Raw genomic sequence first — 24,373 nt, 5'->3', positions numbered from 1 at the left:
ATATAGCTAGAGATCTGAGTTCAGGTGCCTGGTTGTGGTAGATCTTGAGGAGTCTAATACTTGAGCACTACAAAGCTTGTTGAATAAAAAGGAGGAATGGAGTGTACTGTTATCAGTAAAGCTATGGATAGGATTGGCGGTCTGAGAGCAGCTCATTTATATACAAAGGGAAGAGAGAAGTTGGTAAAAGAACAGAACACTGGGGTACTCCTGCATTGGTGGTGAAATATGAGAAGAGTAAACCATCCACTCCACCATTTCACATAGCAAGCGACCAGTGAGAAAGTTGTGATCCAATTGTAGAGCGAGGAAGGCAGACCATAGGATGTCAGTTTGGTGAGTAGGCCCCTGTGCCAAACTTGATCAAATGCCTTTGAAATATGGACCTGTTTCTTTGAAATGTCTAAGACAACCAAATGAGTTTCTCCAAATTTCTCCATGGCCTGAGTCCATAGGTAGGTGGTCAAAGCAAGATCAGCTGTAGATCGCAAGTGGTCACTGATTAGTTGGTATGTCTCTAGGTGCTTCAAGAGTTGGTTGTTGATGACCTTCTCCATAATTTTAGAGAGAACAGAAGTGAGAGCAATTGAAAGGTAATTCGTTGGTTAACTTTTAATACCTTTCTCTGGGATGGGATGGATGTGGACCTGTTTCCATGTTGTAGAATAGATGCCAGTTGAATAGGATAGATTAAAGAGACAATACAGGATAGGTGTTAGTTCTGGGGCATAATTTTTTAACACAACAGGTGGGATACCATCAGGACCAGATGCCTTGTTTGTGTTCAGGTTATTAAGGATTCTTCGGATTTCTTTTTGTCGGAATACTATGGGAGACATAAAGGGAGCCGTTCTTTGTGGAGTGGAGGGAACTTTGCCGAGGTCATTAATATAGGAATTGGAAGAGAAGAGTGATGCCAGTCAGTTGCTGTGTTTTGCTGAGGTGATTACAGTACAATCACGAAGTGAGAGCGGTGGAAATTAAACCTGGGTGGACAGAAGTTGTGCCCAATGGCCTTCATGCTGGTTGTTTCACAACCAACATGAATTGTAAATATGAATAACTTTCTTGATGAAATCAAGTCTAGTCTATGCTAGTGGTACAGACCAGTGAAGTAATATCAAATCTAATCATGATGTCTGAAGTTTAGAGGATATGATCTTTTAATATAGTTTTAAACTGAACAGAGTTTTTTTTTATTTTACAATGGAGGGGGGAGGGTTACCTGTGAGGAAAACAAAAGACTTTGGAAATGCTTAGTAGGTTGTTATGTAGGACTGTCTATACTATCACTAATGGAGCAAGGAGGGAAAGTAGATTTTTGAATTCTTTATGCATGGTATATCCTAAGTGATTTTTGCATGATAGAGTTTGAGTTTGTTAATTTGTGTGCGAAGCAAAACAAGTGCTTTTTGCCATGGTGACAGGAAAAAAAACCTGGAGGAAGAGCAAGGCTTCAGTGGATTGATAAAGTAAGATGTACCTTAGTAGACAGAAATATCTGATAACATCGAAGTCTTGAGAGATAACATATTAATTATTTCGAGGAAAACTGACGATAGGAAGTTAGTAATGAAGTAATTTTTTTACGTAGTACTGCCATAATATCCTGTAACCCCCCCCCCCACACCCAAGTGGTACATATCTGGAATTTTGATGAATAACATCAAAAAGACAAAAATAAATAAGACATTTATTAATTATTTAGCTGCTAATATTTTGCTAGTTTTATTGGATCGTCAGATCACAGATGGTTTGTCACAATGCAAGCACCAACAATCAATTAGTGGAGTTTATCATCAACTGGAAACAATTTAAAATTTTAACAAACAGAAAGAACAACAGTCCTAATTTAGTGATCTTTACTGTTAGATAAAAAAGAAGTTTACAAATTTTTTTAGAGTCAGCAGCAACGATGAAACAGATCCCAAACCTCAAAAAGCATAGCAGTATTAATTTACTAAAAATTCGGAACACAGTCATTTTAAAACCAACATAAAACTTGTAAACTTTTTTTTGTTCATTAAATCATTCAAACTATTACAAACCATTTGTGTTCCAAAGATGTTGGATATAAAGCCAGTAAAATATTAACAGCTAAGTAAATAACTTAGCTTGTTCCTTTGATGTTGTGAATAAAGCCACAAAAATATAGATCAGTGGTTCTCAAACTGGGTGCCGCAAGTATGCCACAAGGGTGCCGTTTATTTGAAAAAAGCAAAATATTCAATTGCCACAAATAACTAAATCAAAAACAAAAAATTATATATTTTGATTTTAATGGATGAAGCGTATATAAAAATTATAATTTTTTGTATCACTCTTATATTATATCCTGGGATTTCATTAGATCACCGCGTCTTGTAGTAACTAGATATGTGACGGCACATAAATACTGAGGAAAATGAACTAATGAATGGTTAGTTGTCCTGTTGTCTGTTTTAGTATTTCTCTGTTCAGTGTGACAAGTATTATACATGATCATGTCCCCTAAACAAAAATCATGAGTCTTTTGTCATCGGTGAGAATAAACGAAGTACGATATTAAAGTCATTAAATTCTACGAGTAGAGGTTTTTCTTATTGTTATATATTCCAACTATAACGAGAGACATCGTAAACAAATGTTTTTCCTTTTTCCATCCGGAAAAACAATTATTTACTTGAAATAAATTTTAAAATAAAATATTAAAGTTACATATGCCCTTCAAAATCATGAATAATTTTTTCCTTAAAAAAAGAAGAAGTAAAGATTCTGACGATCAAGAAATGTCTACTTGTAGCAAAGCTAACGAGCCAATTCGCACTAATAAATTATCAAAAACCGATACTTGCATTAATGAAGATTTGACTATTTTTAACGTTCGGCAACAAAAAAACACTAATGAAACAACAGAAACAGAAAGAATAAGTTCATGTAAAAAGGGAACAATGAAAAAGAATGTAAAAACTCGTTTATATCAAGAGAGCTATCTAAAAATGGGATTTATGTGGTGTCGTGATAAATTAATTCCCAGACCTAAGTGTATTTTGTGTGGTTTGGTTCTATCAAATGAGGCTATGGTTCCTAGCAAAATGGTTCCTACTTTACACAAAAAAATAGCATGTGTCATTTACTCAACTTATTTGAATTGTCAAATGTTACTTTTTTTTTCTGCTTTAGTATTTTTAAATCAATATATAATACAAAATACTGAATGTCTGCAGGTCATTATAACATCGTCATCATCCTCTATATGTACTAATTTTAGATAATCATGAACAGAAAATTTATTTTATTCAATTTTACATTGTTTTCACCTGGACCATTAACTCTGTTACCTACAATAATAAATTGCTCTAATAAAACTAATCTTACTAAACTAAGACTTCACTAATCTCGTTCAATATTTAATATCTTACTTTTATTTATTTTTTCACAGAGAAGAAAGATCTCTTCATTTCCTGTACAAACTCCAGAAAATTTATCCATTCGTACAATTTTCAATTCTCCTGAATCTGGAGATTCTAAATGGTAAATGAATAAGTACATATACAACATGCAACAAAATAAGCAAAAAGAACAAATAATGTTTAACTAATTTTATTATTATTATTATACGAGCATCTCCATGGAGTCTCTAGACTCTTTGCCCTATATTAACTATTATTCACATAATTTATTTAATTCATCACCTTAAATTTATTTGATGACAAAGCACTTAGGACCACTTCTAACAACTGATTTCACTCATTCACTACTTTCCAAACAAAAAAAGAAAATGACTTCTAACAGCCTTGCTATTCTCCACTACAGAAATTAGTTTCTGTAGTGAATTACAGAAACTACAAAGGAGTTTATATATATATATATATATATCATTGGCATCACTTTCCCATTTCAGTTGGGCATGCTGCCGTGTGGCTTATGCAACCAGTGTTATAAAATTCATGTCAACTTGATTATAGGATTGCATTTTTATTGATATATGAAAGTTTTAAGGGAAAACTTTGAATACTTTATCAATTAATTATAACCAAGTCTGCATGGACTTGGTTATAATTAATTGGGGGAACTATGTGTTTGTTTTAAAATATATTAGAAAATGATAATGAAGGAGAATGCAATATTTGGTTGGTATATTTGAATTACTCAAAGGTGCAAATCATTAATAAATCATGTGAAAATGGGAAATGTAAAGGAAAGAATAAGTGTGAGTAGAAATACTTTCATTAATGGCAAAGAAATTATTAATAATTAACATTTGTGATGTGTGTATCCTGTAGGTTGCTGGGTAGAGCGAATCGCATGTGATCCTATAAAATCTAGACATGAATAAGGGAATTTATGCTGGCATAATTAAAAAAAAACTTACAAGGAGAGGGAAAGGATATGTTTGCAAAATATAAATAACTAACCAATAATAAAGAGCCACTCTATATACATTTAGTAGTTCAGTTAAAAATATAGGGAGAGGTTCAGGTGATTCGTGCATGTGGTTTGATGGAGCAGTAAATCATCTCGTAAAATTTGTTGTGCATGTTATGTTATTTCTCCGATTTATTTATATTTTCACTTCGTTTTCTAAGAATTTTCTTTTTTGATTACTGAGACTCAGTATAGATTTTACACAATAATAGGATACACAATATCCAATCAATATTGGAATTATACACACTTTTGGGAATCCTACATTCATTACTATTTTTTTTTAGTGTCAGCAGCTCTTCTCTCTTATCAATAAAAGATATCGCACATATACTAGTATTTTGTTGTAGATCAACAACTTCTTATAATACACAGACATATTCATTCTAATTCAGGATATTTAGATAAATTTTTACTACATCTATTGTTTCCAAAGACTAGAATAAAAATGTCCCTCTACAGCTAAAAACTTTCCGACTTCAACAGATGCTATACTACACAAGCAAGAAAAATAAGTAGCTTTGCTTATCATTAAACAGACGTTTAATATCTATGTACCATATTTAAGAACAATTAGTGTAATTAGAGACAACTCGAACGACACATTTAATGGAAAATCACTCTGCTCCACAGACTTATGCTGCATGTATGCAAACAGAACAGATTTATTGTAGCAATAAGTATAGCAGCTAACTAAACACATTTGCCCTAACATCTGCTTTCAAATTTTCAGTTCCAGAAAATGTGTAACAGCTGTTTATAATATAGTCATTGGATACAGAAAGTGCTCAATTTATGAAAAGCAAAATGAATATGTACATTTTTACATTTTAAACTTGAGATATCTGTATTAATATTCAGATATTCCCAAGTTTAAAATGTAAAATTGAATTAAAGTTAAGAAGTTAGTAATAAGGCATTTTATAAAGATAGTTATTTAAAGGTATGTTTCTTTTTATATATCATGAACAAGATGTTTTGAAATGTTATTTTTATTTTTGGCTACTGAAGTCATGCTTAGATATGAAGAAAATTTATTAGTTATTAGAGGTTAATTGTGATTCTGTATGAGCTGCCAACATTACAAAAGTTTTGTAATGTTGGTGCTATTTGTATGTAGACAATTATTGTTTATGAAATGTCAATGATGAGGGAAGTGAAAGTTACTGCTATAACTCATGTTGTGAAAATAATTCAGTGAAAACTTACCTCAGTGCATAAAAGATTGTGAAAGGAAGAAATTTTATCAACTCTATTTTGTTTCATTTTGAAATTATAATTAAATAAACTTTCCTGCACTATGAAGAAAAAAATTGGTCGTTTCAAGCCCAACATTGAAAGCAGTAATGGCGGTACACAATGGTGGACTGAAGCAGAAGTTGCTCTACAAGGAGCATGTGCAGAAGTGAAAAGAATGTTACCGAACATTGATAAGCATTCAGCTGTTCAGGGAGTAGGAATGGAACATAGAAGAAAACTGTGGAGTTTCTGAATCTTCAATCTATGAAGACTGAACAAAAATTATAAAAGAAATGGAAGACAGAGAGGATATCCTTGTTATAAGGAGATAAGTATGAAGTTTTTGTAGTCATTAATCCATATATGATTTATTTCAGTTAGAGCTCAAAATAAACTTTACTGCTTGCCAATTCATATAGAAATGGATCCAGTAAAGTTTGTTTTATTTAGAATTCTCAGTTTGATAAGTCTTATTTCTTCAGACAATTTCATATATAGAAGACAGAATTGTTTTGAATGTTAAAACTGTTGATAAAGTTTTAAAAGAATGTTGAAACTCACACAGAAAGTTAATTCATTCTGTCTTGGTATAGTTGATATAATTTTTAGTAGTTTATTCAGTGGAGCCTGTTGCTACTTTCAAATCGAAAATAAAGTTATAGAAGTGCATTGGATGATGCCAAGATATGTTTTCTTCAGTTCTGTGATTTTAAGATGCAAAAAAAAGAATCTGATTGCCTTATGTTACTGTCATATAGAGAGCAGTAGTTGTGTGTTAGCCTTTTTCCTGTGTAAATTCAAGGGGAATGAAAGTTCTGTAAGGGAAAGGAGACTAAGGTTCCAGAAGTCCATAAAGGATAATAACTGTTAGCTTATATGTTTGAAGAGAAGCTGTATATATTGAGTGTTTTGTTTGTAATTTGAGTTTATTATTATTATTATTTATATGAGCAATCCATGAAGTCAAAAGACTCACTGCAGGAGACCACCACTATCCATTAACACAATACCTATCACACATCTCTTTAAATCTATTGTTGTGTCCCATTTTATGATTTTTTTTTCCAACTAGTAATTTTCTCTCATCAATGTTCTATTATTATCTATGCTCGAAATATCACAAAAAATTTACTAATACTTAAGTTATTTCTCCCCTTAGTACCCCTAATATTTTTATTATACTGTACCTTTTGGGATATTTAGTTTGAGATATTATATACAAAAACAAGGAGAAGGAACTAAAATATGTCTGAAAGTGAAACAATGTTGCAGTCATGACACTTTATCTCGTTTCTTAACACATTAATTTCCTGGGTGATTTAGGTTCGTAATTTTTCAAGTGGTGCATTGGACAGCAATTTCAGACAACTGTTTTATCATTGGACAAAAGATTTATTAAATTCCTTAACATGGTACAATTCAAATTTTAGTTATTACTCGATTCAATGCTATACTAAATATTTACAAATTGACATTAGCTTATCATAAATAATTAAGCTATGATACTATAATGGGTATTACGATCATGCCGCCATACACATTCAACACATAACTTCATATGACATGGACATATAAGATTAATTCACACTATTTAGCTATCCAAACTTAAGTAGCTTAACTAAACCCTTTACTGCACTAACACATAACTATGACATTTAAACTTTCTTATACAATATAATAGACATGCAAAACTCTCAGGACACTTAATTACTCATATAACATTAACACTAGCCAGCTTACTCTCAATATATTCTGTCAGATACTAAAGCCCTAGTATTGTTTTCTTGGTCACTTCAACAGTTCAGTATTAGAATAATGATAACTAATACAGACGAATCTTAGTTAACACGAGATATAATTTACAGTAACTTTCTTTCTTGATTTTTCCATATGGGCCTCTACCTTTTCCTGATCGAACTATCGTGGTATAACCTCTCCGATAATCTGTTTCTCCTACGTTCCTTTTGGAATTGAACTATGCTTACGCGGTCTTAACCTCTCGTAACTTAGGACACACTTTGAATTATCTATATAACGGCTGTGCAACTTGCAACGTGGATATCGATTTCTTTACAGCTTTCCATTTTTCGTGGTTGTCACTGAATTTGAAACATAAAGAATATGCTTTCTTTTCCTCGACTATATGGCATTCTTCGCTTCTTACATAGGAAATACGGAACCGAAATTCCGCTCACTTTTGTTTCCATGTTGTGATGATGGAGATATAACTCCAATCTCGCCACTCAGGAAAACACTGTGAAACCCATACGAAGGAGCTCGCGAAGAACTCTCCTGGAACAGAACCAAAAGCCAAAAGGTCTAAAAACCTAAAAGTCCAAAAAGTCTCGTGGGGAGAGGGGGGGGTTCTAACCCTTTTATACTTGCTCTCCTAACGGCACCCTCTTTAACTTCTTTTCTCTGCCCCCTACTTGATTTTACTTCACCGACCAATTAGGGTGCGTTTTTCTGCCAAACGTCCTTTGGTCGGCGAGCCCATAATGATGTCTCAATCCGGGAATCGGCCCTGAGCGATAGTCTGTTGTTTTTCTTTTGCTAGCCTCTAACTTAATCCCCCTCCCAAAATTTCTCTATGAATTTACTTAATATTTTAATCTCTAGCCTCTCACATACCATCTCTTATGACTAATCCTTTTCTGTCTTATTTAGTTAAATTTTCTCTTTTATATCATATTACAACATTAATATATTCTTTCTTTTTTGTTAGTTAGTTCAACAAACACCTTTATATTTTATATATTTTATTGGATGCAAGAATATTTCTTTTTCTTTTAAATAATTCATCTATTAGCTTTTATGCAGGGTTTTTAATTTATTTATTCTTCATGTTACACCATGATAGCTGAGAATTCTACATTCTACAGGTGTAACACTATTCACTGTTGGGGTACTCACAATCACCTCTGGCAATCCACTCCAATCCTTCACCACTCCCCAAGTAAAGAACCTAGTCCACACATGCTACTACCCACACTCTTAGACAACTTCCAAGTGTGATCCCTTGTTTTTCTCTCTACTTCCCACGTACTGAAAATTTTCATTTGTGTCAATCTGATAGAATCCCTTTAGTAACTTATAAGTTTCTATCACATTCCCTCTCCTCTGCCTGTTAGTTAAATAGATTTGATGTTGGGTATGTAATTTACAAAAAAAAATATATATATATATATATATTTTTTTTTTTTTTTATCACCTTATAAAAAATTCTTATCGCCTGAAGAAGTCATTTTTGACGAAACATGTTGCGTTTTTTTCAAATAAATGTCATTGTGTTATAATTCTCGGGTTTAAGTCAGTTAATTTAAAAAATGAATATATATATATATATATATATATATATATATATTTGTAGATTAAAGAATTTTATTTGGTTACAAGAGTGTGAAGACTCACTCTTAATGAGTTTAATGAATTAATAGATTAATTTAAGATGTTATATATGAGATATCCTGGACCTGTGTGAAAGGTTAATTAAGAGTTTAGTTTCAGTGTTTTCTTTCAATTTAAGAGTTTTAACCACTCAGAGTGTGTGTGTGAAGGAGAAAGTAAAGTAAAATTGCATACTCTTCTGGCCGTATGTGCACACACACACAGTTTCTTTAGATTTTTCTCCACCGATAACAGAATCATGTTCTTTTGTGTACTTTCTTTTTCCTATACATAAATGACCTTCACTAATCTCCAACTCTATCCATAGTTTGCTGATGATAGTATACAGTCCATTTACACTACTCATTTGATTAACCTTGAGGTATTTTCAACATCCCAAGTTTTAAGATCCTTTGTAACCAGCATCTTAAACTTTGATCTCTGTTATCATTCTTCAACTGAGTGTGAATGATGCTAACAAAACACAATTCTGTCTTCTTTCTCAAAAGACTTCTCCATTTTCTTCATCTAATGATACCATCTAGACAGAATTTCTAGCCTTTCCTGGGACAAATACATCATATCCGTAGCTCTTTCTTAGCTTCTAAAAATACTGGTTTCCTTTTTGCTACTCAAGACATTACTTTTCACCTTTCCAACTAGCAATTCTGTGCATCCCAAATCTGCCCAAACAAGGATACTGCACCAAAAACCTCCCTAAAAGGTCTTCCGTCTAGCAAGAGAACAGTTTAGTAAATCAATGATCCCCCTCTCCATATTCACTCTAACTGCAATCCTCAGATTATCTACAGGGTGATCATCAAGTCATGCAACCCAGAAATAACACATATCTGTTTCGAGGTTAATTACAAGTACATGAAAAATGAAACAGCTACAAATACAGGTTATAATCAGACCTTTATAACAAAATAAGAACAGAAACCTCATTATAGTTGGAAGTTTTTTCCCACTTGGTTAGATTATAAATTATATATTTAGTTTAATCCTTTATTCAAGTGTAAGCAAAGTTTGCACCTGAAGTATCTTCAGGACTGGGACAACTCGTATAGGTAGAAGCAATGCAGAAATCATATTTAAATATACAAGTTGCCAAAAGGTGTCACACCTTATTATCAAATTACTCTGGATTAGAGAAAGATGTTGGAAGCTTTTTCCACTTGGTTAGACTATAAATCGTATATTTAGTTTAATTCTTTATCCAAGTGTAAGCAAACAAAGTTTGTGTCTGAAGTATCTTTAGGACTGGGGCAACTCGTGGTCAAGGTGGACAAAGATTCACATCACTTGTCTTGGTATCTCATAATGCAAAGCACATCTACTTGCAGACATGTATAATGCTATGCATTATGGGAAGGGTCACTACACTACCCAGACCGGTTTCAACCTTTATTGAGGTCTCTTCAGTGGGAGCCAGACCCAGAGGTGTTACCAAGGTCGAAGCAATGCAGAAGTCACAAGGCAAGTGATGTGAAACTTTACCACGAGTTGCCCCAGTCCTGAAGATACTTCAGGCACAAACTTTGTTTGCTTACACTTGCATAAAGGATTAAACTAAATATATAATTTATAGTCTAACCAAGTGGAAAAAAAAAAACTTTCCAACATCTTTCTCTAAACCAGAAAAATTTAATAATAAGGTGTGCCACCTTTTGGCAACTCGTATACGTAAATATGACTTTTGCATTGCTTCAACCTTGGTATCACCTCTGGGTCTGGCTCCCACTGAAGAGACCTCAATAAAGGTCAAAACAAGTGTGGGTAGTGACCCTTCCCATAATGCATAGCATTATACATGTCTGCAAGGAGATGTGCTTTGCATTATGGGATACTAAGGAAAGTGATGTGAAGCTTTGTCCACCTTTACCACAAGTTGCCCCAGTCCTGAGGATACTTCAGGTGCAAACTTTGTTTGCTTATACTTGGATAAAGGATTAAACTTAATATATAATTTACCTCATTATAGCATATACTAAAAGTGGCCACTCCTTCGTGAATGCAAGCTCGCCCTCCTTTTACCAGATTTGATGCGACCTAATGATGTGAAGCACCTGCATGCTGATGTTTTCAATCATTTTTAATTCATCCAGTGTGTGTGTGTGTGTGAGGATTATTCCAATAAACATCTTTGAGACACCCACAAAGGAAAAAATCTGGTGGCGATAACTCTGGTGTTCTTAGAGACCACAATTCTTTTAAGATGAGATGGTCACCAAAAAGTTCTTACAAAAAATGTATAGTACTATTAGACATGTGGCACTGTCTTGCTGGAACCACCAATGGCATTCACTGACATCAAGGAGTGCCACAAACTGTGTGATGATATATTGGTAAATGGAACTATTCATTGTCGTTTCAAAGAAATTGGATCCCACTATATGGCGCCATGATATTGCACACCAAACTCCTATTTTTTGAGAATACAAAACTTTTTCATGAAACGACAGTGAATGAAAAAGTTTAGTGGATTTTAGGCCTTGTTTTGTTAATGAAGAAAACTGTATCAAGCATCTCTATACCACATTCTTTGAAGAATGAGAGTAACCATTTCGCAGGTTTCTGAGCACTCAAGGTTTTTTTGTCGGAGACTGCTGCAGTGCTCGCTTTACCATCCATTTTATCGTCGGTCAAAATTATTATTACGTGACACCTCGAGGGATCCAAAGACTCACTGAGGGAGGGCACCTACTTTATAACTCTGTCTCCACCACTCAATCCACCAACTACAATGAACCACAACTATACTAGCACCATCTACCACTACCACTAGTATTTTTGCAGATAATCACAAACATCCATGCCCATGGCAGGATTTGAACTCTCAGCCTTTTGGCTGAAGAATGGATATGCTAACAACTCAGCCAACCAAGCTGGCAGAAGATTATTCATTAGCTTTTAACTGGTTCATTCAAGTTCACAGACTGAGTGCACATGACATGGATGAAGGTGTAACCATCTCGCAGCTTTCTCAGCCCTACCATATGACATTCATGATTGCATGGCAAGTTTCCTGAGGTTTTTTGTTGGGGACTGCTGGAGGTCTTCCAGAGCAATTCCTATCTGCAACAGATTCAGTTCCCTGAAATCACTGCACTAATTTTGTTATTGTCGACTTCTGAGGGACTACTGTACCCAGATATTTCTCACGAAATTCCTTGGCAACACAAGTAACAACAATTAGCGAAATAAAATGAAATAAAATTTCCAAAATGAAAACTCGTTGCCACTGGGAAAAAGACATTTCACTTCCACAATGAGCAAAGCTACACTGAAAACAACCTGTACATGTCACAGTGAACTCAGCGTCTCTAATAGCTTGTAATAATATGATGATGACATCTAGTGGTGTAAAGAATGATTGATTTGGAAACAATTGGTACCAATTCAAACTTTTGGTTGCACGACTTTATGATCACCCTGTACTTTTGTTGTCTTTTCTACAAGTACTTGCTTGCATGGTCTGCCACTCCTTCACTTTTTATTAACCTTGCAATAAAACAAACAGCATTAGCTGCCCAACACCCATTTATAGTCCAACTAGTAACTAACTGAATCTGTTCCTCTGCTTTTCTTATTCCACCTCTATACTCTGGAAGAGCCTTGCTCACAAAACATTCTCCAGTGACTATTTAAAAATAGTCCTTTTTATAGCTATTCAAAAAAGAATTTTTTGAATAGCTATTTTTTTTCTTTATTTTTTTCATTATTTTTCTTCACTGTAAATCCTTGCCCCCCCCCCCCCCCATACTAATCTGCTATAGGTTCTGTTACCACACTTCTTGCATTGGATTGATATAATCAAACTGGTGTATGAATTCACCAGTTTGATTTTTTTAAATAAGTAATTTGGCATAATGTAAAACCCAAAAACATACATAATGCAAAATATACAGTGAATAATAATTTAATACTTACTCAAATTGCCTATTGGCTCTGAATAAACAGGATCACATATTCGCTCCCAACGACCAGTTTCAGCATTTTGCAATAATGCTTCAAAGCATATGTTAACAGAATTCAAATTAAATGTTTTTGATTCTTTTTCTGCTTCATCACGCAACCTCTTTTTATCTGCCTCTGTATAAAATAATTATAAATGAATTAAATATATAACTGCCGAAAACATACACAAAATTAGCCAGATAAGTGGTTAAATTTCACTACAGAAGATAGTTTTAAATGCTAGTTTGAAATTCATTGACATTTAATGGAATAAATATCAATAACAAATGAATAAATCTACACAGCTTGAACTGAAGTTACAGTGAGGGATTTCTGAGTGAACAGTTTTCTGTATTACAAATAGGGAAAAAATGTTATTTGAACATACTCCATTTATTTATAATGGTAAAAAGATGTTTGAATGATGATGCACTTCAATGAATAATACTAACAAAACAATATTAACAAAAAATTAATATAAAATATAAATATAATAAAAATTAATAAAATATATCATCATCAATTTCCTGATATGTACCCCCAAGGGATATTCAGGTTGCTATGACAGCACTACATGATTAAGTTTACAATATTATTAATCTCATATCAATTTTCCTCCAAATCAATCTATTACTTGTGAACATTTCAATATCATCATATCTAACATTTCGTGCTTCTAAGGCACTTCTCATCGAATCGATCCACCTAGACCTTGATCTTCCTCTGGGTCTCTTTCCTACTATCTTGGCATCAAACACCTGTTTTGCTAACCTTTCTTCACACATTCTATGTAAGTGACCATACCACCTTAGTTTAGCTCTGCTGACACATTCTTGAATGCTAATAATGTTGAGTTCCTTTCTAATATCTAATTTTCTAATTATCTAAATATCTAATTTTTAATGTTCAATTCTAGAAAGGAAATAAAATATATTATATTTTAAATAATTAATGGTAAATCTTGTTTTAACAAGATGCTCATGTTCCATAAAAGACTGACAGCAGAGCTGGCTAAGGGAAATGGATATACCACAATACTTTGGATTTTTCCAAGGCATTTGACAAGATTCTACATGAAAGAGATGGGTATGTGAAGCAGACTCGTATGGAGGTGCTGAGTCTAAGAGGAAGAGTAACCAATAATGTACTACATGGCTCTGTACATGAACCATTGTTATTCGATTTGTATATTGCATGTTTAGGTGTGATAGAACTCATATTGGATGTTAAAAAAAATGAACACAGCAAAATAATAAATAAACAGTTTAATGCTTTTAATATTTTATCTGAGCGCAGATACATCTTAGGAGTATAACAAGTTGCAACAAACACAAGCAACACAAAAGGCACTCTCTGTGGCTGCTAGTAGAGCCATGTTGTAACTCAGAATGCCTAAGAATTTCCTATATTTTAAAAAATTTAATACATCTATGCTTAGAGATACTATGAATATGACTTGGTAACGTGTGTACATTTTTAGTGACAAGAAAAAACTAATTTGAAGCCCTACTATCTCATACAGTCTGTGATGGTGGCTGCTTTGTATCTTGGTCTTTCTTTTGAAAAAATTCCAGAACAGCTTGAAGGCAATTAGGTGCCTGCCACCATTCTTTCAGTTGATTGCATTCTGCAATGTTTGCTTCCTGTAAGATATTTCTTTCTACATCTCTACACAGTTTCTTTGAAGAGACCATTGATCTTTTAGAAAGCTGTACAGCGTCTTTAAGTCGTGCATCAAGTTCTTCTTGGAAATTATCATGTGCAAATACTTCTGTTATTAAACCACGCTCCTTAGCTTCGTGGGCAGTTAGCATCTTATTAAAGAGAAGAACATAACCCATAATTTTTGGAAAAGTGTAAGTGGAAACATCTATGCTTATCTAAATTAGGTTACTAAAAAGCAAGGGCAGCTAAGGATTCTAAAGTGAAGCATAGTGGTTTTTTCTAAGTATCGAAGCTACAGTCTTCTAAATGTGACTGTCCACAGTCATGATTACAAATGTATTTTTTAGGTACTTCCAAGTACATGTTGGATGATCTTCCAGTCAGCCAATAGCAGACCAACTTGCAGGAACAAAGAACCATATCCACATCAGGAACTGCAAGAAAAGGTCGATTACCCTAACGACAAGACAGGGTGGCCAGTTTCAAATAGGGTAAAAGCTTCTTCTTCTTCTTCTTCCTAACATGGAAATTTAGGCCATGTGGCCTGTTCCGGTCTCATGTCATAGGGTAAAAGCAATGTAGATATTGTATTATTTCAAAGTTCTGGCTATTTTTTTCTGACATATCGCAAATATATGGAATTATTATTATTATCATTATTGTATGGTGTCTCCATGGAGTCCGAAGACTCATCACAGGAGACTCAAACTATCCAAACAATCTCTCCTTGAACCCATTAACAGACAAAGTACTCACAACTGACTCTGGAAACCCATTCCACTCATTCACAACTCTCCAAGCAAAAAATCTAGTCCTCACACCCATGCTAACCACACCTTTATTCAACTTTCAGCGACAACTCCCTTGTTCTGGTCCCTCTAGTCAAGTGAAACATTTCCTGCATCTGTCCTATAAAATCCTTTAAGCAACTTCAATTTTTCTATCACATCCCCTCTTTTTCTCCTATCAACCAGCTTCTACAATTCACACACCCTCAATCTATCTTCATAGGGAACATTCCACAGACCACTCACCATCTTGATCACTCGCCTCTGAATCTTTTTCACCACTTCCTCATCCCCAAAAAACCAGGGAGTCTAGACTTGATCACAGTAATCCAGATTTGGGCTTATCAAGATTTTATAAAGAGGAATAACAACTTCCCTATCTCCACTTGTTAATGCGTTCTTCAATAGCCAAGTAATCTTGTGGGCAACCTTAGCAATATCTACTCTAAACTTTAACTCTCTGTCTACAACAACCCCTAAATCTCTAGCTTCATCTATTTCCTGGAGTATAGCACCATCAATGTGATACACAGCTTATAATCTGTTTATCCCAAAATGCATAACTTTACATTTATCTACATTAAACTGACACCAATTATCTTTTGACCATACTGATAGCCTATTTAAATCGTCTCGCAAGCTCTCCACATCACATTGATCAACTATTACTCTAAATTTCTACCTAATTTCCATCATCAGCAAAGAACTGAATATTTCCTTTCTGGTTATTTCCTATATCATTTATATACAAATTAAACAGAATTGGTCCCAGCACTGAACCTTGCGGCAAACCACTAGTCACCTGTTTTTGCCTCAATTTTGCCCCTCCACATACATTTTTTTGATATCTGTCCAGCAGCCACCCTCTTATTCACTTAATCAGTATCACCATTCCCATTTGTTCTGATTTGCATAACAGAGTTCCATGTCGTATTCTGTCAAATGCTTTTGCTAAATCCAGCAGAATCGTCATGTAGCCATTTATCCAAATCTGCTGTTACTCTATTATAAAAATATAATAAACTACTAAGGCATGACTGACACAAGGCCATGTTTCCCCTCCTACAATATCATATTTTTATCCACCCATTCTTGAATTCTTTCTCTTTTTCATCAATTTTTCCAGTACTTTTACCACCATGCCTGAGATACTAATTGTCTATAATTTGCTACTGCAAGGGAATTATTTTGCCCTTTTCCCACTCCTTTGAAGCTCTACCAGAGCTGAGACTTAAAATGAACAGCCTTGTCAGAGGCATTGCCAGTTCCCTTGCACATTCTTGCAAAACCCAAACTGATATCCCATCTAGTCCCACATTCAATAGTAATTGAATTCCTATAATCTATTTGTTGAAATTATAGCCATTAGATAAGAAAGTGTACCATATATGGTTCAATGCAGTTGTGAAAGATACATCATCAGAAATGTGTGTGTGTGTGGGGGGGGGAAGATTTGTAACTACATCTGACCAGTATACTGAAAAATAAAGAATAAAGGTTACCATTTGGAAGGAATGTCATTAAGGCTAGACTACTCTTAGTCTCTACCCCCCCCCCCCCGATAGTAAAATCATTCTTGGATCTTGACTATTCAGGTTATTACTGAGGTTAAAGAGGAATAGGTTTAATGAAGAATGAAAAGATGTCTGCTAAACAATAGGCTCAGAGTTGAAATCTCAAAAATGAAGAAATAAGAGGTAAAATAGAAGCAGATCTTCCCGTTTGTCTGAAATAAGATAATCCACAAGAGCACGGAAACTGGTAGATACCTGGATGATTAAGATGTGGAAGCTTGTCTCCACCTTTCTCACTTCTCCTAAGGACAAGCTTCCACATCTTAATCATCCAGGTATCTACCAGTTTCCGTGCTCTTGTGGATTATCTTATTTCAGACAAACGGGAAGATCTGCCTCTATTCGGCTAGAAGAACACCAATCTTATATTGAATACTTTAAACCTGAAAAGTCTGGACTTGCAGAACATGCCATCTTCACTAAACATAGAGTTCATTGGAGAAAGACAAGAATTCTTCACAAAAGTTGGTTCCTCATGGAACGCCTTTATAAAGAAACATGTGAAACTCTGCTTCATTCCCCTAACTTAAACAGATCCGACGGCTTATGTCTGTCCCCTTTATGGGAGATAACACTTTACAAATCAGCTAATCTTTCCTAACTTTTTATTGTATTGATTTTTTTTTTTTTTTTAGGAAATTTATTGACCTTTTTAGTTATCTTACACCAACTACTTAGGTGGTGCTTTTTTGGAATTGTCAGTTATTGTTTAATTTGAACTTAATATGTACTGAACACCTTACACCAAATCAACTGGAAAAGCGCCTGCTCTTTACACCGCACAAAAACCTGGCATGAAAGGAAATTTAAGGAAGCCTGCGAAATCCTGATAAACCACCCAAATATCAACAACAAAGATGGCATGAAAATTCCAAGGATCTGGATGGCACACATTCAGCCTACCTAATATATAAGATCCAGCATAAGTCACGACTCTAGTGAATCTTCAGCTAGTATTAGAAACTATTCCATACCAACTGGCTGGAATGTACATGATGTTAATATATGTATATAGATAGATACTTGTTGTTGTGCCCAATGTATTTCTACAACCAACAGATAACACTATTAATAGGACTCTAGCATTGATGTGTGTGTGTGTGTGTGTATATATATATATATATATATATACAGGGTGTTCGGGATAAATTTGACAGTTTCGTAAGGAAAAAGAAAATCTTCTTTGTATCTATTAAATTTAATGAATTGACAAAAAAACATTACAGGCAGAGTTAATTACAATACTATCAACAAGATTTACTCAAAATAACCACCATTAGCATCGATCACAGCTTCAATTCTGCTTCGGAACCTCGAACAAGCTGATGCTACAGTCTCCCTGGGAAGGGCCGCAAAAACTGTTTTAATTTTATCCATTAACTGGGCTTTTGTATTACTGGAAGTGCGATTGGTGTCTTTTTCAACTGCGCCCCATACAAAATAATCCATGGGGTTAAGGTCTGGGGAGTTTGGAGGCCAAACATTTGGACTGGTGAAGTCGTAGAAATTTTCAGACAACCATTTTTGACTTTTCCCAGAGGTGTGGCAAGGGGCCGAATCCTGCTGCCATACATACGGCCTACCATTGGCTATCCAGGGCTTGACTACAGTTAGCAACTCCACGAACAAAGCCCGAATTCCAATGCCAGGGTTCTTCAACACCTGTTCCTGCAGATTTGCGAGGAATTCTGCTGTACGAACGCAATCAGATCGTCTGCTAGGGATCTTTCTTCTTGCTACATCCTCGTAGTCACCATTGCAAGTCTCTAGTTCATGCCTGATTGTTTTTACTGTATTCAGGGAGCATTGGGCAGCAGTCGTAATATCCTTATTTTGATGGCGGGCACGAATCATCATGATACAAGTTATTCTCTTCCATGATTCAGGTGGGTTCCAGCTATCCATCCTTTCTGACATCTTGTATATGAATGAAGAAGGGTCCAAACTTTTAAATGAAGAGAAGTGTGTGTTAATACATGTAACTTACGGAAAAATATAATTAATTATAAATATGTCAAATTTATCCCGAACACCCTGTATATATATATATATTTTTTTTTAAATTCACCAGAGGTCAGGCCAACAATTGTTGTAGCAGTTGGTCAGTGTCTTTAACAAACCAGTTTGATTGTAGTGTAGCTTGTTTTCTGTGTATAGTTGTATGCTCCAGAAGATGACCTTGACATAAAGGTCGAAACGTTGAATGTAGATTTTAGTTATATTAAACTAAAGTTTTTATTCAAACACGGTAGTTGTCTCCATAATTTTCAAAAATGTATACTATTAAATAATCTTTGTACGTGAGTTTTTTCTGTTATTAATTTTGTATCAAGATTTATGTGAGCATACCTGAGAAGAAGCTAAGGAAAATCGTGGAAGAGAAACTTGGAGAAGAACAAGCTGAGTTGAGGCCAAATAAAGGCCTTAACTCAGCTTGTCAACATCAGATTTTCATTTTACAACAAATTGTTGAGAAAACTGTGAAAATATAAAAAAAGATCTGTGCTTTTGCAAATTTAGAAAAGGCATACAACAAGGTGCCTAGAGAAAAGCTTTTTAAAGTGCTACCATTATAAAGGAAAATGGAACATTATAAACAGAGCAATAAATAGCATATACTTAAGTTATATGTCAGCAGTTAGAATTAAAGAAATAGAAAAAGAGGATTTGATGTAGAATCAGGTGTAAGCAAAGAGTGCACACTATATCCACTTTTATTTATAATCTATATGGATCACATTATGAAAGAGTGGCACTCAACCTGATATTAGAATTGAATATACCAAACTTCGCTCTTTGCTCTATGCAGATAATTGTACTTCAAAACAAACAAAATCAGCAATTAAAAGAACAAAACTATGAAAATAGGCAAGAATATAGAAAACTTCAACTGCATTGTCAAAGGAGAATGGAACAAGTAAAATATTTCAGCATTTAGGCACAGTTTTTAGTGAAGATGCAAATTAAATATGGAAATAGACAACAAAATAAATAAGCAAAGCTGGTAGTATAGAGGAGAGCCAGTTGAAGTGATATGAAATAAGAGAGAAATTAGTTAAACCGCTAAACTAGTACTATACAAGTGTTCAAACAAGTTTTAAGTTTGGATCCGACAGCTGGGTTAGAAATAAAACATTGATCAAAGACTAGAGACCACAAATAGAGTTCTGAGAAAAATTAGGGAAGTGAACAGATGGAGAATGGCAGAATTATATTAAAAATGAAGGTTAAAAGAATTATAAAAATGGAGGAAAACTCGCATAAAAAACATTATTAACGGAGAATTTTCACTGGGTATCATAAGCATCTCTCCCTCCAATTAATGTCTCGACAGTTCAAGTCTCAAGGGCTCACTCTAGTGAGTATGGGAATAGCAAACCCGAGGTACCTGATGCTGGACCATGCCTTACTTCGTGTAATGTACGTCTGTTATATTATCTGTAGACTGGTCCCTATCTTCTTTCTTTATACTTCCCCTCTTCTTCTTGTTTCTTCCCCCCAATGCTATTAGAGTAATTCGAGGGCTAGGGATGAATCTTTTCTATTTACTTTATTTTCTACCTTTAATAGTGAGAGGAGTAGCCTATTTTAAGCAGTGGGAATCTTCTGCTCTCCCAGGTTTGAAACCATATCATAATGGTTTCCTGAGGAAGGCAACGGGAAACCGCCTCAGTATCATTTCCAAGAAATATGGTGAACTCGGCAAATTCAGTTTCCACAACTGGCAAAAATGGGATCTATCGGCAAACGATGGATGTCATGCCCGGCAGAAGAAGAAATTAGGCTTTTCAGGTCGTTAACCTACAAAATCCTCAAATGGACAATGAGGATGGGATCCCAAGTATTGAGGAAAATGGGAAGAAAATAAGACATCCAAGAGAGAAAGAGATAGAAACTATACATGTTGCAACTTGGAATGTAAGAACAATGTTAAGAGCTGGTAAATTAGAGAACTTGAAGAAAGAAATGGAGAGGAATAAATTGGATGTGGTTGGTCTAAGTGAAGTCAGATGGGAAGATATAGGAGATTTTGAAAGGGATGGTTATAGAATTATATATTCCTGTAGAACACGGGGGAAAAATGGAGTAGCATTTGTTTTGAATGAAAAGGTTAAAAATTCAGTAGAAAAAATAATATATAAAAGTGATGACAGGGTGATTATGATTAAACTGAAAGCAAAGCCTGTGGACATAATGATTATACAGATATATATGCTCACAAGTGACCATGATGAAAATGAAGTAGAAGAGATATATAATCAAATAGAAGAGATGATGGAAGAAGACAAAACTAAAAGGTGTACCATCTGGATGGGAGACTGGAATGTGGTGGTAGGTGAAAAGGTAGAGAAGGGAATAACAGGAAGATATGGCCTTGGAAAAAAGAATGAGAGAGGTGAAAGACTTATAGAGTTTTGTAAAAGACACAAACTAATCATTGGTAATACTTGGTTTAAACTTCCAAAGAGAAGAAGATATACATGGAAAATGCCAGGTGCTATTGCAAGATACCAGATTGATTATATGTTAATACAAAACAGGTACAGAAACAGTGTAAAAAGGATATCAACATATCCAGGAGCAGATATTGACTCAGACCATAATTTGCTTGTTATGGAATTAAGAATGCGATATAAGAAAATAAACAAAGGTAAAAGCAAGAAAAGGTGGAACCTAGAAAAACTCAAAGGAGATGCAGGTAGGAAATTAAGAGAAGAACTGGAAAATAAAATAAGGAACAACGAGAATATATCTGAAGAAACTATGGATGTTAATGCAAAATGGAATCAACTGAAAAACTTGATATATGAAACAGCTGCTGAAGAGATAGGTTTTGTGCAAGGGAAAAGAATTAAAAACCATGGATTACAAATGAAATGATAAGAAAAATGGAAGAAAGAAGAAGATGGAAAAATGTAAACACTGAAGAGGGAAGAAGAAAATACAAAGTATTAAATAATGAACTGAGAAGAGAAACTGATAAAGCAAGAGAGGAATGATTAAAAACAGAATGTAAAGAAATTGAAGAAATGGAAAAAAGGGGGCGATATGACATTTTATCATATCGCCCCCTTTTATATCTTCCCGAAAAAGCAAAAGAAATTACAAATATTAAAAAAAGCATAAGAAATCTGCCATTAGAAGATAAGCAAGGAAAACTGATTTATGATATTGATATACAGGGTGAAAGATGGAAGGAATACATCGAAGAACTTTACGCAAAAAATGAAAGACTAACAAAAGTTGAATTGGAAGAGCAAAATGAAATCTCAACAGAAGAAAGAGGTCCTGAAATACTAAAGAGAGAAGTAGAAACAGCAATTAAGAATTATGAATTAAAAAGTGGAAAGATAGAAGGAATGGATGGAATACCTAGTGAAATCCTAAAACAACTGGAGAACAAAGGTATAACAGAAACATGGAAACTCTGCAACCTCATTTACAAAACAGGAGTATGGCCTAAAGATTTCACAGAGAGTATTCTTATACCAATTGAAAAGAAAAGCAATCCTGCTAAGTGCAGTGACTACAGAACTATAAGCATACTCTCACATGCCTCCAAAGTACTGCTAAGAATATTAAATCAAAGATTGTATAATAGAGTGGAGTATTTTCTGGAGGATGATCAATTTGGATTTAGAAAAAAAAAAAAAAAAAAAAAAGGAACCAGAGATGCAATTGGAGTAATGAGGACCATATGCGAAAGGAATATAGAAGTAAATAAAGAAGTTTATATTTGTTTCTTCGACCTTGAAAAAGCATTTGACATGGTGAAATTGGAAAATCTGATGGAAATATTATGCAAAATAGGTTTAGATTGGAGAGACTGAAGGTTAATAGCTGAATTATATATGAACCAGATGGCCATAATAAAGACAAAAGTAGGAAAAACTAAAAAATGTGTGATTGGCAGAGGTGTAAGACAGGGATGCTGCCTGTCACCTCTTCAATATATTTGCAGAAGAAATGATAAAAGAAGCATTTTATTAAGAGGAAAGAGGAATCACTATTGGAGGAAGAACAATACAAAATATTAGATTTGCAGATGACCAAGCAATATTAGCTAATACCGAAGATGAACTACAGCACCTAATGCAAAAATTTGAAAAGATATGCAAGAAATATGGTATGAAAATTAACGCAAAGAAAACAAAAGTGATGAGAGTCTCCAGGAAACCAGGAAGTATCAAGGTGATGATGAATGGAGAAAGTGTAGAGCAAATGAGACAATACAAATATCTTGGTAGTATAATACAAGAAAATGGAAAATGTGACATGGAAATAAAAGAAAGAATTAACAAGGAAAATATGCCTTTTATAGCAAGAAAAATTTGTTTATTAATAAAATGAATAAAAATTTTAAAAAAAGGCTTATTAAAAGGCTATATTTGGAGTATGACCTTATATGGGTCAGAAACATGGACAATTAGAAGCTAAAATGTTTGATGCATTTGAAATGTGGTTATGGAGAAGAATGGAGAAAATAAAGTGGACTGAAAAAATCACCAATGAAGAAGTATTACAAAGAGTTGAAGAAGAAAGGAATTTACTAAAGACAATAATAAGAAGAAAGCATAACTGGATAGGACATGTATTAAGAGGAGACAACCTACTGAAAAGAATGATAGAAGGGAAATTGAAGGAAAGCGACCAAGAGGAAGAAGACGACTAACGATGCTTGATGATATAATGGGAACAAGAAGATATCAGGAAATGAAGGAGGAAGCAAGAGACAGAAGAAATTGGGGGAAGAAAATCTGCTGAGTTATACCATTGGCCCTGTCAAGAGACAGAACACTAATGATGATGAGTTCAAGTCTCCCATAATAATTACTGAATGTGCTAATCTGCCGATACACAGCATTTACATCTTTCTGTGGATCCCCTGGTCTACAGCAACACCCAACAATGTATTTTGTCCTATTTGCCTCTATCTCATGCCAGACAGCCTCAAATGAACCATCTCCCTCAGACCAAAAATCCTCTTTAACTTCTAATTTTGTTGGTTGTAATTCTGCAGTTATCATCAGCAATACTCCACCACTGTTCCTTCTATCTTCCCTGAAAATACAACACCCTTTACATTATATCCCTGTAACTATATCATTTTCAGTCAACGAAGTCTCACTGATGCTAAATTTTTGATTAAGTTGAACTCGTCAATGCGAAAAATTCCTTACTCTTATTCCTAATACTTCTTGCATTTGTGCACATGCATTTCGACATCCCTTTGTATCCATAGTTACCCTTGTGTAATGTCATTACCAACCCATTCAAATTGGAGACCTGTGAAATCCCATTCGGTATTGCATAATCATTACTGTACCCATGCTCATTTATCGCAGGGATGGC

General features: G+C 34.4%; 1 protein-coding gene across 5 annotated transcripts in view; it reads right to left on the bottom strand.

Annotated features, from left to right (window-relative positions):
• The window catches only part of LOC150096319 (nuclear factor NF-kappa-B p105 subunit-like), a 378,899-nt gene that overhangs the window by 203,871 nt on the left and 150,655 nt on the right, over positions 1-24,373 (bottom strand). For all 5 annotated transcript variants that reach the window (XM_090409204.1, XM_090409205.1, XM_090409208.1 and 2 more), the window contains exons 6-7: positions 12,967-13,128; positions 3,402-3,506 (exon numbers count right to left, since the gene is read on the bottom strand). In XM_090409204.1, coding sequence (XP_090265330.1) covers positions 3,402-3,506; positions 12,967-13,128 — 267 coding nt within the window. The remainder of the gene's footprint in view (positions 1-3,401; positions 3,507-12,966; positions 13,129-24,373) is intronic.

This window comes from Typopeltis vanoorti, chromosome 19 (genome assembly GCF_054136105.1).
Source record: "Typopeltis vanoorti isolate ZY-2024b chromosome 19, IOZ_Tvanoo_1.0, whole genome shotgun sequence".
Classification (NCBI taxonomy): domain Eukaryota; kingdom Metazoa; phylum Arthropoda; class Arachnida; order Uropygi; family Thelyphonidae; genus Typopeltis; species Typopeltis vanoorti.
This window is presented reverse-complemented; position numbering and strand designations above follow the sequence as displayed.